We start from the raw sequence: 13,072 nt of genomic DNA on the forward strand, positions 1-13,072 counted from the left end.
ATTTTTGTTTAGCCAAATCTCATTTTCTTCAAGGCCACTCATTTTAGCATCTTATATAATAACCCAACGCTGGGAGTGCCTTGCAGAATGATGTGACAAACGTGTAAGGTGCTTAGGATACGATTGTACCCGAAAAAAAAGTAAATAAATTAGTCGAGAATATAGTGATTCATGTTCAAATTTAAAAGAATTTATTTAAAAATATGAGTGTAAGTATACATGCATGAACATAATGTGTATTTAACTATTTGTAAGTCAGCGAACAATACCCTTATTGCATACTATCTTGTACACTACAGATCAACATTCATGTCATCGAGAGTTACGTTGTAATTATACTTCTTTTTGCTGTTTCCAATATTATATGTTAACAATTTTTACAGAAATTGAATTAGAAATTCATCGTTCTACTATGAGGGCACAATTAATGTGCCCTGCATTTTCCATGTGGTTAGGGATACATGTGAGTGATTCAGCTTGTGGACCTAAACGATTGTGAAGATCAATGAAAAAAGTGGAAAAGGTATTAAAGGAAGAAGCATGTGTGAAGTGTAGTCCATTATGAGAAGCTTGAAGCCCGAGAAGATAAAAAGGTGATGATAGGTGAAACAAGTAGTCTTGCATTGAAGTGAAGTGAAAAATCATAGCACGACAGGACAGTGCGGATGAATGGATAAAAGAAGATTTTTTTAGGGAGAGAGAGAGCAAAGTAGTAGCTGAAAGTTAATGAATCTTTTTTATTTTAACTTGATTTTAAAGCCTTCTAATATTAAATTTTAATTAGCATTTTAATTAGATAAGTGTCTCTCCAAAAATGTTTTCGGTAAAATTTAAGGCTGCAGGCATACTAGTTGAAGTATCAGGAGAAAATTGTCTGTTGTATTTAATGAAGTTCAAGCTTAGTTGATCGAGTTGGATAAATTTTTTTAACTACATCCGATCCAAGTCATCTTTATTGTAAAAAAGAAAATCAAAATAAAATTTAAGATTGAGAGAGAGAGAATATTTTTGGTTGTTCATGTCAAATTAAAAAATTAATCATAAAAAAGGTAGAATCGAAGAAAACAAAATAATGCGTGAGTCTTGTATTGCAAGAATATAATTTCCCCTCGTCAATCAATAAAACGATTTTTTCTTCTACCAAACTTGATAAATCATCCAAGTTACTCGTTACTAAAATTAACACCCAAGTATAATGCACCACTACAATTTGTATATTCATATATTTTTTAATTCTTTCTTCGAATGGACATAGATACTACAATTTTTTTTTATTAATGCGTATTCAAAATTTCCCTAGACATATCTCTCAAAAATTATATTACAAACACTCTCTATGGTTGAATATTCACGTACTTGACACTTTTATAAAACGCATAATTAAGATCGGTTTTACCTTGATAGCAAAATCCTCAATGCCCTTATCTTTATCTTTGGGTTGAAACTTACTTTCTGTTTTAAGTCTAACAACATGTTTTTATCTTTACCTTCTACTTTAATTATAATTCTAATCTTAATTCAAATATGTTGTCTTTTATTCACACTATTCTTGCTACTAACTCTTATCTTGACTCTTTCCATGCTTGAGTTTACTGCCACTACTCAATTACCATACCACGCTTCATCCTATTGCTCACAAAATGAGCATGACCCAACCTATTGTTAACAATTGGCATCTAAGGATTACCAAAGGGAAAGCTGGTACAGGGAAATCCAAGATTCTACTCACTGGAGATGGAAAAAAAAATTAAGAGAAGAAAAGGGTTCAAATTTCTGTCTTTTAAAAAATTATTTTTTATTTTCCCTTCATCTCCCTTCAATCAAATGAAGAAAAATATCTTTAGTTTTTTTTACATACTTTAATGAACTAATGCTCATGTACAATGACATATATACAAATTGAATATCACACTTTTAACCTACGAAATACTACTAAAACAAGGGCGTCCAATTAAAATTGTTCGAGATACAAGTTTTCTTTGGCCAGTCTTAGATGCCAGTGGATGCCTTTGAAGTCCGTTGATTGATCCCAAGCATGATCACAATTACGGTCACATCATCATGGTACTTCCTTCTCCTTCCAGCAGGAACATTCATCAACTCTTCCATGCTGAATCCTGCATGAGTATTACTTAGCTAATTAACACTCATACAACACATAAATATCTATATTCATGCACATAAACTTAAATTTAGCATAAGATCATGAAATTTGACCCGCAGATTTTGCTGCTCTAGCTACAAGCTGCTCTATGAGAAACTTTGCTGGATCCCCCAGAGAATTGTTCAAGATATAAGATTCTACAAGCTTTACTGCCTCGTCATTGCTGAAGAAGTCAAATAAACCATCACTCCCTACTATAACAAATTGATCAGAATGTGAGATTTTATGGACATTCAATGATGGTTCAGTGGATACGTATGGTGGGCTAGTAAGGTCACGAACTCTAAGGATTCCCATCAAAGCATCATTCAAATTTTTCTGCAATAGAATAAAATCAGAATAATCAAAACTATGTTTGGTAGGACAAAGATTTATTATTCTCTGCAGCCGTCCACTCACAGTTAGTAGATTGAATTTTAAGGTTTATAATTATCAGTATCATAAGATCAGCACCCAAAATCTTTGGAAACTTATTGGCAGAAGGGTTAGAAAGAATGCCAACCTTTTTCAAGTAGCCAACTCCGAAAGCACGAGTAACCTTCAGTTTCCCTTTCACTTTTCCTGCTATAATAACCTTGGGATCATCAGGATGCTCAGCCAAAAGTCTAGCTCTTTCAGCTTTATTTTCAACACTATGATTATCCGTAAGCTGTATAGCCTCAAGTTTCTCACTCTTATTTATTCCATCATCTGTACTGCATTTTGCCAATACTGCTCTACTGTCACCTAGATTAAGTGTATACAAATCATTACCATGAAGAAGCACAAGTAAAACACAAGATCCAATAGAAACTAAATCAGGACGTTCTTCCATTTCCTGCTCAACCATGCTCAAGAAATCATTCTCAGCCTGACTAACAGCACGTTGCAGGATATCAAGTACTCCATGTGAAAACGACTCACATGATGCTTTTGACTCAGTAGATGGACTACCCTTTGCAAAATAACCATGACTAGAATCATTCATTCCCTTAAATCTTGACTGAGATTGGTCCTCATGACACATAAGACTATCATGCAACTCATATTGCAGGGATCCACCTAAACCCTCATCATTAGAAACTTCTATGGAACCCAGATCCATCTCCCAAATTAACTTGTTAAAGTAAGATATGATGGTGTCGTACAGGGTACCAGCCAGAAAGTCAGCCGCATCTCTTCCATTAAAGCCATCATAAATTGCACAAAAGAGCCATCCATTTTCTTCAGAACAAACTGCTTGAACTCTATCTTCACCAGCAGCTCCTCCTGCTACTTGAACTTCCTTAGCATTAAGAAAACATTCACTTCTAGAAGGATCGCTTGCAGATTTTATCATGCAAGAGTCATGTTCAAGGATATCACTTGGCGTAGAAGGACTGCAGCTTAGGTAAGACAAACTATTTGGGAGGGAAGATGATAGTATGTCCAACTTTGAAAGACTTGGCGAAGAGGTTACCTTACGAAATGAATTAGGAGAGTCCCAACTTGGAAGGATTTCTTCTCCTATCTTACCATTGCATATGTTTGTGTTGGCTAGTGTAGCATTTGCACTTAAGGCTGCCCCTGACAAGCAAGAGAAACTACTTGTTCTACGGACTCCAGGTAGGATTCTGTAGCCATTGGAAACCTCACGAGGAATACTTCTATCACTATTGCATTTATAGCCAAAACTTATTTTAAGTTCTCCTTCAGGACTAAGCATGTTTATCTCCTGTATAAAGAAATCCATTCACAACACTATCAATATCACAGGTATATATACTAAAAGGACAACAACAAAAAATCCAGTGACCTATAAAATGTAATTGGACCATATCAATATAATTTACATGCAAACGTGCATGCATGCACAAAATTATTTAATCCACTAGAAAATACCCATTTGGTATATAAAGCTTGATTTAAAGATTTCCCAGATAGTGTAAGGGCCTCCAATCATATAATAATACCCAAACAACAAAATGTCATTCAAAAGAATTTAAAGCCAGCAACCATCAGCTCAACAAATGAAAAAATGGCAATTATAAAATAAATATATAACCATTATGATGCTGGGTCAAATTTTGTCAGTTAATATATATGACACTAGATGATCAAATATGTGCGCCCATAGATTTGTATATATTTGTGAGCCAGTAAAGCAGATAATTGAAAGATATAGCAGAGAATGAGACAAAGAAGACAGGGGAAGGCAGATAGCATCTCAAACTAGCTGCAATCGCCTCCCCTTGCTTACTCACTTAACTTCTCAAAGAAAAACAAAATACTATGCAAGCAAGATAAAAAACAATTTGACACGAGATCACCAATCACTAGAATATATGGGCTCGAATCAAACATGATAGACTTAAAAATTCATTGACAATTGATGTCAAGCTTTACAGTATCAACATGGGCTTCCATGTATGTCAAATTGAGGAATGTTAGGAACATGTTTTCTAACACATTTTTTCTTATTGATTGAAATTTATTGAAAAATACAAAAGTATGAATAGGAATTATTAAATTAGAAGTGACATGTGATTTTTTATTAAATTTTAATCAATAATAAAATGTGTGTTGTTAGCATTTTTCATGGTCAGTTTATTTATTTTAAGACTTTGATAGATCTCAGACTCTTAGGGAAATTTTTAATTTTGTACAAATGATTGAAAAGCTTCCAAATAAGAGATCGTCAAAAGATTTTGTGGTTGTTCTTCATACTGAGTCTAGAATGTAAGATTTTCTATCACAATGACTATCACACATTCAGAATATAAGGCAGGCTAAAAAGTCTAAATCATAGTGATTTCACAGTCATTAACAAAATCTAAAAAAAGAAAAAGGAAGCCATAAAATGAAACTAAATTGGCACATTAATGTTAGCTCCAACCCAAAAATTATCGGAAAATCATATCTACTGGAGGGTGATAAAAATTCAAGCACTTAGCTTTTATCTATGTGTAACTGTGTATACTGGCACATAATTCTTTAGGTTAAAAATCTAGATTAGTTTGACACTTCAACCAAGATATATAGTAGCTAACAGCTTAACAACAAGATCTTACCGCAAAAAGAAAAATTAGCAGGGGTTAATTAATAGAACAATTCCATTCACAGAGAGAAAGACTGCAATCCAAGCATAGGGGTAAGTTATCCTACTAAATGAACATAACAGAACTATAGAAACACAAAGGACACGATGCACTGAAATACATGCCATAAGCTTATGATCCATGCCTAAGGTATACAATGCCCCTGATTATGACAATTAAAGATACTCACTTTACACACCGATGAGCAGAAGAAGGTAAGCAGATTGTGCTTGGAACCAATCTCTCACTGAGGGAAGCTTCAGTGAAATTAGTGTACTCTAGCTATTGCTATTGGAACCCAATGCAAAAGTCCAATAACTAAAACTACGTAGAAAACATATGGGGAAATGAAATGAAACCATAACAATTGTTAATGAGAAGAACAGAACAATCCAAAAAACAGAACAACTTAACCCGTTTCGTTTCTGGGTATTGTATGCCCTGTTAAAAAGTCAACAGCTTTTTCATTTTATTTTTTTCCTTAAAACAAGAGAAACCCAAAACAGATAAAGACAGAATAAAACATAAACAAAAAAATCAAAAAGAAAATAAGAATGAAGTAACCAACCGAATAGACGGTGAAGGGAGGATAATTGAGAATGAGAGTAGGAAGAGGCAGAGTGATGAGAGTATATATAGAGAGAAGAGAGAGGGAGTGGGAGTGTGACTTAGCAAATCACGAAAGGGCAGAGAAGAGAAGAGAACAGAGAGAGGGTAGCGTTGGGTCATGAGTCATGGGTGTGCTAACAAGTGGAGAATCCGTATCACATTGAAATTGGATGGTATACATTTACACAATATTGCCCAATTGGAAATATTATGTTATAATGATCCGTCTCTGTTTTCGCTCTCCTTTGTCCTCTTCTCTGTTTTACCATCATTCACTCCCCAATCCCTCCTTTTCTTGAGTTCCATTTCTACACGTTATCTTTGTCAACTTCAAAAGATTTTTTCACTTTTCTCATTAGTTAGTGAGTATAGTTATTTTTATCTCCCACCCATTCAGTACTTAACTTTACAATATATATAATTTGAGTATATTTGCATAAGTGTTTTATGGCATATATTTGACTATAACTTGTATTAAAATAATCTGAATAAATATTTAATATGTAATATAAAAATTATTAAGATTAGTTTAAAATGTTTATAAAAATCAAATGCTATCTCCATAAATTCATCACAAGTTTCTCTAAACAAACCTTTTATCTATTTGGTACAGTAAAACAATGGGGAAAGAAAAAAGTTTAAATTTGATGTTTGGAATAAAATTTCATCAATTTACTTTTATACAAATTCTTTTTGCTCAGCTAATTAGATGGAATAGATTTAGAATAAAAATTATGAGTTCTTTTTAGAAAAAATTAAATTTTAAGAAAATTATAGAATATGAAAATAGCGTTGTCTGGACTTCGATTTTTTATTTGGAAATCAGATGGTTTGGTGTAGGTTTTGAGTGAAAGAGAGTTTACAATGTTTTTATTAACTAATTCCATAGAGATTTTTGGCGAAAAAAAATGAGGAGGAAGAATGAGAAAAAAAAATAGTTAAAAAGACCTAATTATAACATAAAAAAATACTTGGAGAATAAATTTAAACAACAATGTTTAAGAGAATAAGCTTGCACATTATAAATAATGTAGATGGATGAAAAGTACAGTTAAACTTTTATTTTAAAGTGTTATAGTTCATATGCTTTCTTTTATCTCTGCCTTTCTAATTACAAAATCTTGTTTATAATTTTAGCTGGTGTTTGTTTTTTATATATATAGTTTTTCGAAAGGTATGTTTTACTGCTTAATACAAAAGTGTCATTTAATTCCTATTCTTTAGATTTTATAAAAAAAAATTATCAATAAATAAATAATGTTTTAATTAATTTCTTCACGTTATCTTGAAAACAGGAAGACTATAAAAATAATATAGCATCTCTATAATTATAAATAAAAAAATAAAGTAAAAAAATCAAATACCATTCACTGTTAGTTTCTTTTTTTCAGGCAATAACAACACAAACTTCTCATGTTACTTTATATTATGGAATAGGATGCTCATTCTGATGTATTATTGCCTAACATGTATAGATGCTGCCTGTGAATTGAATGGCTCAACGTTGAGTTCTCGTTGTTTCTTGGGTACTGTTGTACTTCTCTGTCTCGCCAGAGACATTATTTTGACCCAAAATAATGTTCACCAACCAAACATGATTACATTAAGTTCAATTTTTCTTTCTAGTTTTAAGAGAGTACATTTCAAAATTTTGGTTCCTAGAATCCTTTTCACCTTATAAAATATAATCCTTTAAATTGGAAGCGTTAATTGTTGTAGTTCTTGACTTTAAAATAATAATAAGAAAGAAAAAAAATAAAATGAGTAATTTTTAAAATAATAAAAAATAAAGTGAAATTTTTATAAAGTCAAGAACTTAATTGATCGACGTTTATAATTTTAAAAATAAAAAAAAAGGATTTACTCTTTTTTTTTCAATATTGTTACGGCTTATTTATGGTCCATATTCGTGAAGGATGGTGGTGCTTGAACAATAGGAAATGACGGCTGAAAAAGTAGCTCCAAATTTTAGCATCCATGCAGATTTACATGAACCGTGCCACGTTGTTGTGTCCCATATTTTTGGTTGGAAAAACAAAGAAAGAAGATTGAACTTTGGGCATTGTGCCAAACTCATCACCACCACTCATTAATTCAATTTGAGGAGAGACAATTCCACATTCTGATTGGAATGAGAAGAAGTGGCCGGGAATGATCATGACGTGCATCAACTCTTGAGAGGAGAAGACAAAACCAAATACCTGAATTTCAAATGTCAAAGTGGATTAAGATGCTCATAATCTGACCCTTACCCGGTGGTCAACCAATCAATTCGCGTGAGTTTGAAGCAAATCAAAGGGTGATTGAAGAGTTTGACTGTAGGAAAAACAAGGATTTGGGATGAAGAGAATATGGTATGATGGTAAGAGATGTGGTAGGAGAAGGTGTGTACGTGCGCGGCGTGTGAAGAGAGAGAAAGAGAGGGAACATAATTGTCCATGATTCACTAGATACAACAGCCACAGTGAAGGTATCGAAAGCTTAAGTGATGAATAGAATTGTCCATAAGTGATATTTGTTTATAGGAATTTGAGTCATAAGCTATTATCAATTTATTTTAATAAGGTTATTGACAAAACTTATCGAAATAAGTTGTTTTCTGCTTATTTCTATAAATTTTACTGTTAAATTATAGCATAAATTAACATTTTTTAAAAGTTTTTTAAATAAGTGCTTAAATATGTTATGTATCCCCAAATGCATTCTAATTAATATACAACACAAATTCAGCTGGTTACTAGCAAAATATCTTATCTAAGAGTAGTCATCACTATGGAGCTTAAATAGCAGTTACATGGCAGCAGAATCAGCTGCATATAACTAGGATTCAACATTGTAGAAGACCTTTGTCAGCCCCTTCTTCGAGCGTATTTGATAAACCTGATCAAATACACAGATCACTAAAGCAAATAACACAAAATTGCAACCAAGCAACCTGATATAACCAGACAAAATAGTCTCTTTTTTATGAACTACAAATCATATGTCTCAACTACAAAGTTTTCAAACCAACTGCTTCAGTGAAATGACTTCATTGCATGCTACATAAATAAATGCAGGAAAAGGAAGAATGAAGCATGACTAATTGTAAAGATCAAACTTACACAATATATATATCAAGTCAAATATATCTAGTAAACTAGTGAAAGTAAATGGATTTCATACCTTAATTTGTATGATATCTGAAATATCAACGACATGAGTACCACCACAGGGGCAGCCAGAATTATCTCCTATCCTCAAAATGCGAGGTGTGCTTTCCTGTGTGAATTGATGCATTAATATCAAAACATACTGTTGTGCCAAAAAGTTAGAACAAAACTAGATAGATACTAGAGATAAAATTAAAATTGCTCTTTATCCTTTAATATAAAGCGTGCAACTACATAAATATGCAATAATGAATGCTCTATGTCAGCTAATTTCAAAGAATTCTTCCAGTTGCATTATAACAAAGTACTAAAACAACCTAACAACAGTAACTTTACTGTTGATATATATCTGATATCCTAAAATTACTCATCACTAACAGTTTCATACATTACAATAAAACACAAATAAATACATTGATTGACACATGATATATGATAATGGCAAAAGCCCCCATGTTCCTTGAGATGTCAAGAGCAAAAATGAAAAAAATGACAAAATAAAATATAGTTTTACTTCAAAACACGAAGTCTGATATATGACAATCAAAGGCTTGGTTATACCGGAGTAAATTCATGCACATAGGGCAGGCAGGCAGAAAGACAGATAGAAAAATGACTGACACAAACACACACCAAGAAAGCAGCAAAGTGAAAACTATATTCCTTCGTTAAGACTGATTAGGCTAGAATTGATTGATCATAATGGCTGGAATGAGAGTTTCTATCTTCATCAAAACAATTTCTTAGTTATGAGGACTTGTACAAAGTGGATACAACACCATAAGCATGAGTCTTCGGTCCCGCAGAGAATTTCAGCATCAGAGACCCATGGAAGAAGCTGTATAAGCTGGAATATTCCTGATATTATACCGAGGGATGCAAAATATAGAACAGTGATATTGTTTGCGACCTTTGCTAGCAAATCTAAATTAAGTTTACTGATTCACACAAAAACTGGTAGGCACTTGTAAGATAACGAACTGACAGGCATTAGGATAATAGCAAAGCCAGCAACCAGTTAATTGTATTTAGAAGAGAAAATTATTTGTATTAGCCTAAACCTTTTAGAGACTGACCTTGGGAACATAATCAGGAAGACACCCACCGCAAAGCTTAGCAGCTTCATCGTATGGTAATATATCAGCAGAAACCTAAATGGCAAGGTGAAGATTTTCAGAACCCGAAGCCACATGTAAAAAGCAATTTGTGAACACTGTAACTTACTTTTCCTCCCATGGAAATTAATGCATTGGCCTCTATCTCTAAATCTTTTGGCTTGTTCTGCATTTCATTTTGTGAAATTACACCTTTATATTCAATCCAAGGCCTGGGAAAAATACAATAGCAAGCACGAAGCAAACTCGTAACTTCCACATTTCAAGTAGTACAACAGCAGGAGACTAATCAAGGTTAGATCTTTTTTCGAGTAAACCCCTAAAGAAGTCTTCCAAAGGATCTAAACATCACTATATTCGGATTAAAAAGGACTAAAGACAAATGAATTTGGTTAATTTTCTATCTTTAAGGGACTAATTTGACGATAAAAATCAGTGGAAGACTAATGTGGAAATATGCTAATTTTTGAATGACCAATTTTATTTAATATATTTCTAGTAACCACACTCAATTATGATTAATATTATACTACATCAACAATAATTTGATAGCTACAACATTACCTCCATCTTGGATATTAAATAAGTCACTTTCAAGTCTCAATCTTTTGTCAGATTATGTGCTCATAGGTAGCCATACATACAGTATACATAAAAGGAATCAATAAGCAGGAACAAGGTATACCCATCAGGAAAATGGTAAGCTTTGCCAGGCTCTAAATGGCCCAAACCTATTTTTGGCAGACAAATATCAAGCAAATGCCCCGCTGAATGCAATCTACACAAACAAAAAGACGAGAAAAGAATGAGACTAAAACAGAAGCAGAATTATAATTTTTCTTATAATCAGTGTAATAACCATACATTTAAAAGAGTTTAAAAACTGCCTTGTAGAAATAAAATCCAGGCTATAGTACCACTCTCAAAAATTAATCAATTAAAAGTTGGTAATATCATATGACCCACAAGGGAAAAGCGGGGAATGAATTAAGCACACACGGTAAAGGCTTTCCATTGCTACCTCAACCGCGAGTGCAGTGTTCAGTAGAAATGGGATTTCCAGGAAACAATTTTAATAATTACTAATTATAATAAGGCTACCTTCAAAAAACCATTAGTTAAGTCCAAAGTTGGATATCTAAACTCAATCTAAAAAGGAAGGTAAAAGCATAAATAAAACAGATAGAAGAATTTCATCATTTGCAAAAAATTTAACCTTGAGTTCAGTTTTCGCCTGGCCTCATCAACAAACAGCGAAACCCCCTTCCCTTTCTCGAGTGTAGGCACAAAATCCCCTCCCAAATTCTCAAAGGAACCATAGTGAAAAACCTACAGTATCATCATAACAAAAATAACTCCAATGATGAGCAAAATAATTTATGAACCCCAGAGACAAGCTTCAGAATTTAAAAAAAAAAAAAAAAGACTGAATTTTTATATTCCAAAACTTACAATTCCATCCTTGGATCGAACATCATGAACCACAAACTTGTTCTCGAACCCATGAACGTGTACAAACCCAGTATCCGCCGGTTGCCCACCTCCTTGCGGATGGAATACTGTACGATCCAATATCAGCCCATGTCTACCATCATCCCCCTGTCAACATCAAACATCATCATCATCATCATAATAATAATAGTAAACCATGAAAAAATTTAAGAAAATATTACAACTAACTGTAAAAAGATAGCGATCAATCTTAAAAGAAATACGATAAAATATTTTAGATGTTTTCATATATCTTGATTCTAATATAAAGCAAACCTTGAAGTGAGAGAGTAGTATTGCAGTAGATTGGAGCCTCCACATGTCATCGTGATAATCTAGTTTCGTGGGATTCTTATCCATGGCTCCGCCGAGTCCCAGAATCGGTTAGTTTAGTTTTAGTTTTAGTTTGGTATCAAATCAACACTAACAATACCTGGCGGCGCCAACATGGTCTACGGAAAAACAAAGATACCCATTTATTTAACACGTGGACAAAACATACACGACATAACCCGTAATTTATTTCGGTACCTAATTAACGATTTTGATTTGGTCCAACCGCCAATCCACCAACCGACTCATGTTACCTTTTTAGGCATTATAAAAGGAGGCACTAAGAACCCTTTTTTTAAAGTCGTTATGTTATTTTGAAAATTTGAAGGTTAATTAATCAATGGCTGATTTAAGAGTGAATAAGGGAAGCAATAAGAAGCAGCATAGACACGAATCTGTCACCGCCATAAAAGCTCTTCCGAACGAGTTATTAGTAGAGATTATTGCCAAGGTGGCTTCTCGTTCCATCGTTGACCTTTGCAAGGTCAAACTATGTTGCAAGGAGTTTCTTCATGCTGCGGAGGATGATAACGTGTACCACCATGCGTCCATGGAGAAGTTCGCGTTGGTGCCACTTCCATGGTTCACCGGAGAGAAAGAATCTTCGTTCTTGAAACGTTGCAGGGAGAATGGTAACTCGGAAATTTCGTACCGTGAAGGAATGGTGCAATACTTCAGTTCTTTAAGGGTAAAATCGGGTCTTGAGAATTTGAAAAATGCGGCGATGGAGGGTCTTGATGAAGCCAAATATGTTTATTGCATGCTTTTGATGTGTAGTGAAGATGAAGGAGAAAGAAAACGTGGTTTTGATCTTTATTGTACGTTGAAACGTTCCACTTGTGTTAGAAGATGCAGAAAGAGGGTGAAGTCTTTTATCCGAAGCATGTGGGTGAATAATAAAATTGTGGTTCGAAATCACAAATTATCTTTATGCAGCACGTGTGATGGTGAGAGGCTCAAGAAGCTTTCAAGAAGATGGTCATCGTTGGTTGAGGATGAAGATGGTGATGGCATTTCATGCGAATATTGTAGTGCTGACTATGAACTTGGTTTGTTTTGTAACATGAAGTCTAACTATTTACGGAATCAAGCATGTGAATAGGAAAACACGTTCAAATACACTTCAATTATTCCTTCTTGCATGTGAATAGA

At 33.5% G+C, this 13,072-nt stretch overlaps 3 protein-coding genes across 10 annotated transcripts; 1 reads left to right on the forward strand and 2 right to left on the reverse strand.

The window, feature by feature from the left end:
- Positions 1–1,777: 1,777 nt before the first annotated feature.
- Positions 1,778–5,970, reverse strand: LOC113846335 (probable protein phosphatase 2C 40). Of its 8 annotated transcripts, none has more exons than XM_027474460.1 (5): positions 5,789–5,970; positions 5,411–5,700; positions 2,667–3,857; positions 2,218–2,482; positions 1,778–2,117 (listed from the first exon to the last, which is right to left on the reverse strand). In XM_027474460.1, the coding sequence occupies exons 3-5, from the start codon at positions 3,846–3,848 to the stop codon at positions 1,990–1,992; spliced, it is 1,575 nt and encodes a 524-aa protein (XP_027330261.1). In that variant the 5' UTR covers positions 3,849–3,857; positions 5,411–5,700; positions 5,789–5,970; the 3' UTR covers positions 1,778–1,989. The 8 variants fall into 8 exon arrangements, with proteins under 8 accessions (XP_027330261.1, XP_027330260.1, XP_027330262.1 ...); XM_027474463.1 differs by lacking the exon at positions 5,411–5,700 and having other exon boundaries at positions 1,867–2,117; positions 2,667–2,728; positions 2,837–3,857; XM_027474459.1 differs by lacking the exon at positions 5,411–5,700.
- Positions 5,971–8,414: 2,444 nt separating this feature from the next.
- On the reverse strand, positions 8,415–12,080 carry LOC113847701 (alanine--tRNA ligase). The gene is made up of 8 exons (XM_027476945.1): positions 11,864–12,080; positions 11,549–11,695; positions 11,313–11,425; positions 10,782–10,874; positions 10,206–10,308; positions 10,058–10,132; positions 8,995–9,090; positions 8,415–8,709 (listed from the first exon to the last, which is right to left on the reverse strand). Exons 1-8 carry the CDS (start codon positions 11,945–11,947, stop codon positions 8,650–8,652), a joined length of 771 nt encoding a protein of 256 aa, XP_027332746.1. The 5' UTR covers positions 11,948–12,080; the 3' UTR covers positions 8,415–8,649.
- Positions 12,081–12,260: 180 nt separating this feature from the next.
- Positions 12,261–13,022, forward strand: LOC113874676 (putative F-box protein At1g67623). The gene has a single exon (XM_027512889.1). It carries the CDS (start codon positions 12,261–12,263, stop codon positions 13,020–13,022), a length of 762 nt encoding a protein of 253 aa, XP_027368690.1.
- Positions 13,023–13,072: the final 50 nt, after the last annotated feature.

This window comes from Abrus precatorius, unplaced genomic scaffold (genome assembly GCF_003935025.1).
Source record: "Abrus precatorius isolate BTA unplaced genomic scaffold, Abrus_2018 Scaffold8, whole genome shotgun sequence".
Lineage (NCBI taxonomy): Eukaryota > Viridiplantae > Streptophyta > Magnoliopsida > Fabales > Fabaceae > Abrus > Abrus precatorius.

What these genes read in the sequence shown, in the direction of transcription:
- LOC113846335 (XM_027474457.1), bottom strand. Translation starts at nt 3,875, where the DNA reads ATGGATTTCTTTATACAGGAGATAAACATGCTTAGTCCTGAAGGAGAA. An exon ending in GAGTTGGCTACTTGAAAAAG is followed by an intron (nt 2,483 to 2,666) that starts GTTGGCATTCTT and finishes ATTCTATTGCAG; the next exon opens with AAAAATTTGAATGATGCTTT. An exon ending in TAGAGCAGCAAAATCTGCGG is followed by an intron (nt 2,118 to 2,217) that starts GTCAAATTTCAT and finishes ATACTCATGCAG; the next exon opens with GATTCAGCATGGAAGAGTTG.
- LOC113847701 (XM_027476945.1), bottom strand. Translation starts at nt 11,947, where the DNA reads ATGGATAAGAATCCCACGAAACTAGATTATCACGATGACATGTGGAGG. An exon ending in TTCGATCCAAGGATGGAATT is followed by an intron (nt 11,426 to 11,548) that starts GTAAGTTTTGGA and finishes ATGATACTGTAG; the next exon opens with GTTTTTCACTATGGTTCCTT. An exon ending in GCTTACCATTTTCCTGATGG is followed by an intron (nt 10,309 to 10,781) that starts GTATACCTTGTT and finishes TATTTTTCCCAG; the next exon opens with GCCTTGGATTGAATATAAAG.
- LOC113874676 (XM_027512889.1), top strand. Translation starts at nt 12,261, where the DNA reads ATGGCTGATTTAAGAGTGAATAAGGGAAGCAATAAGAAGCAGCATAGA.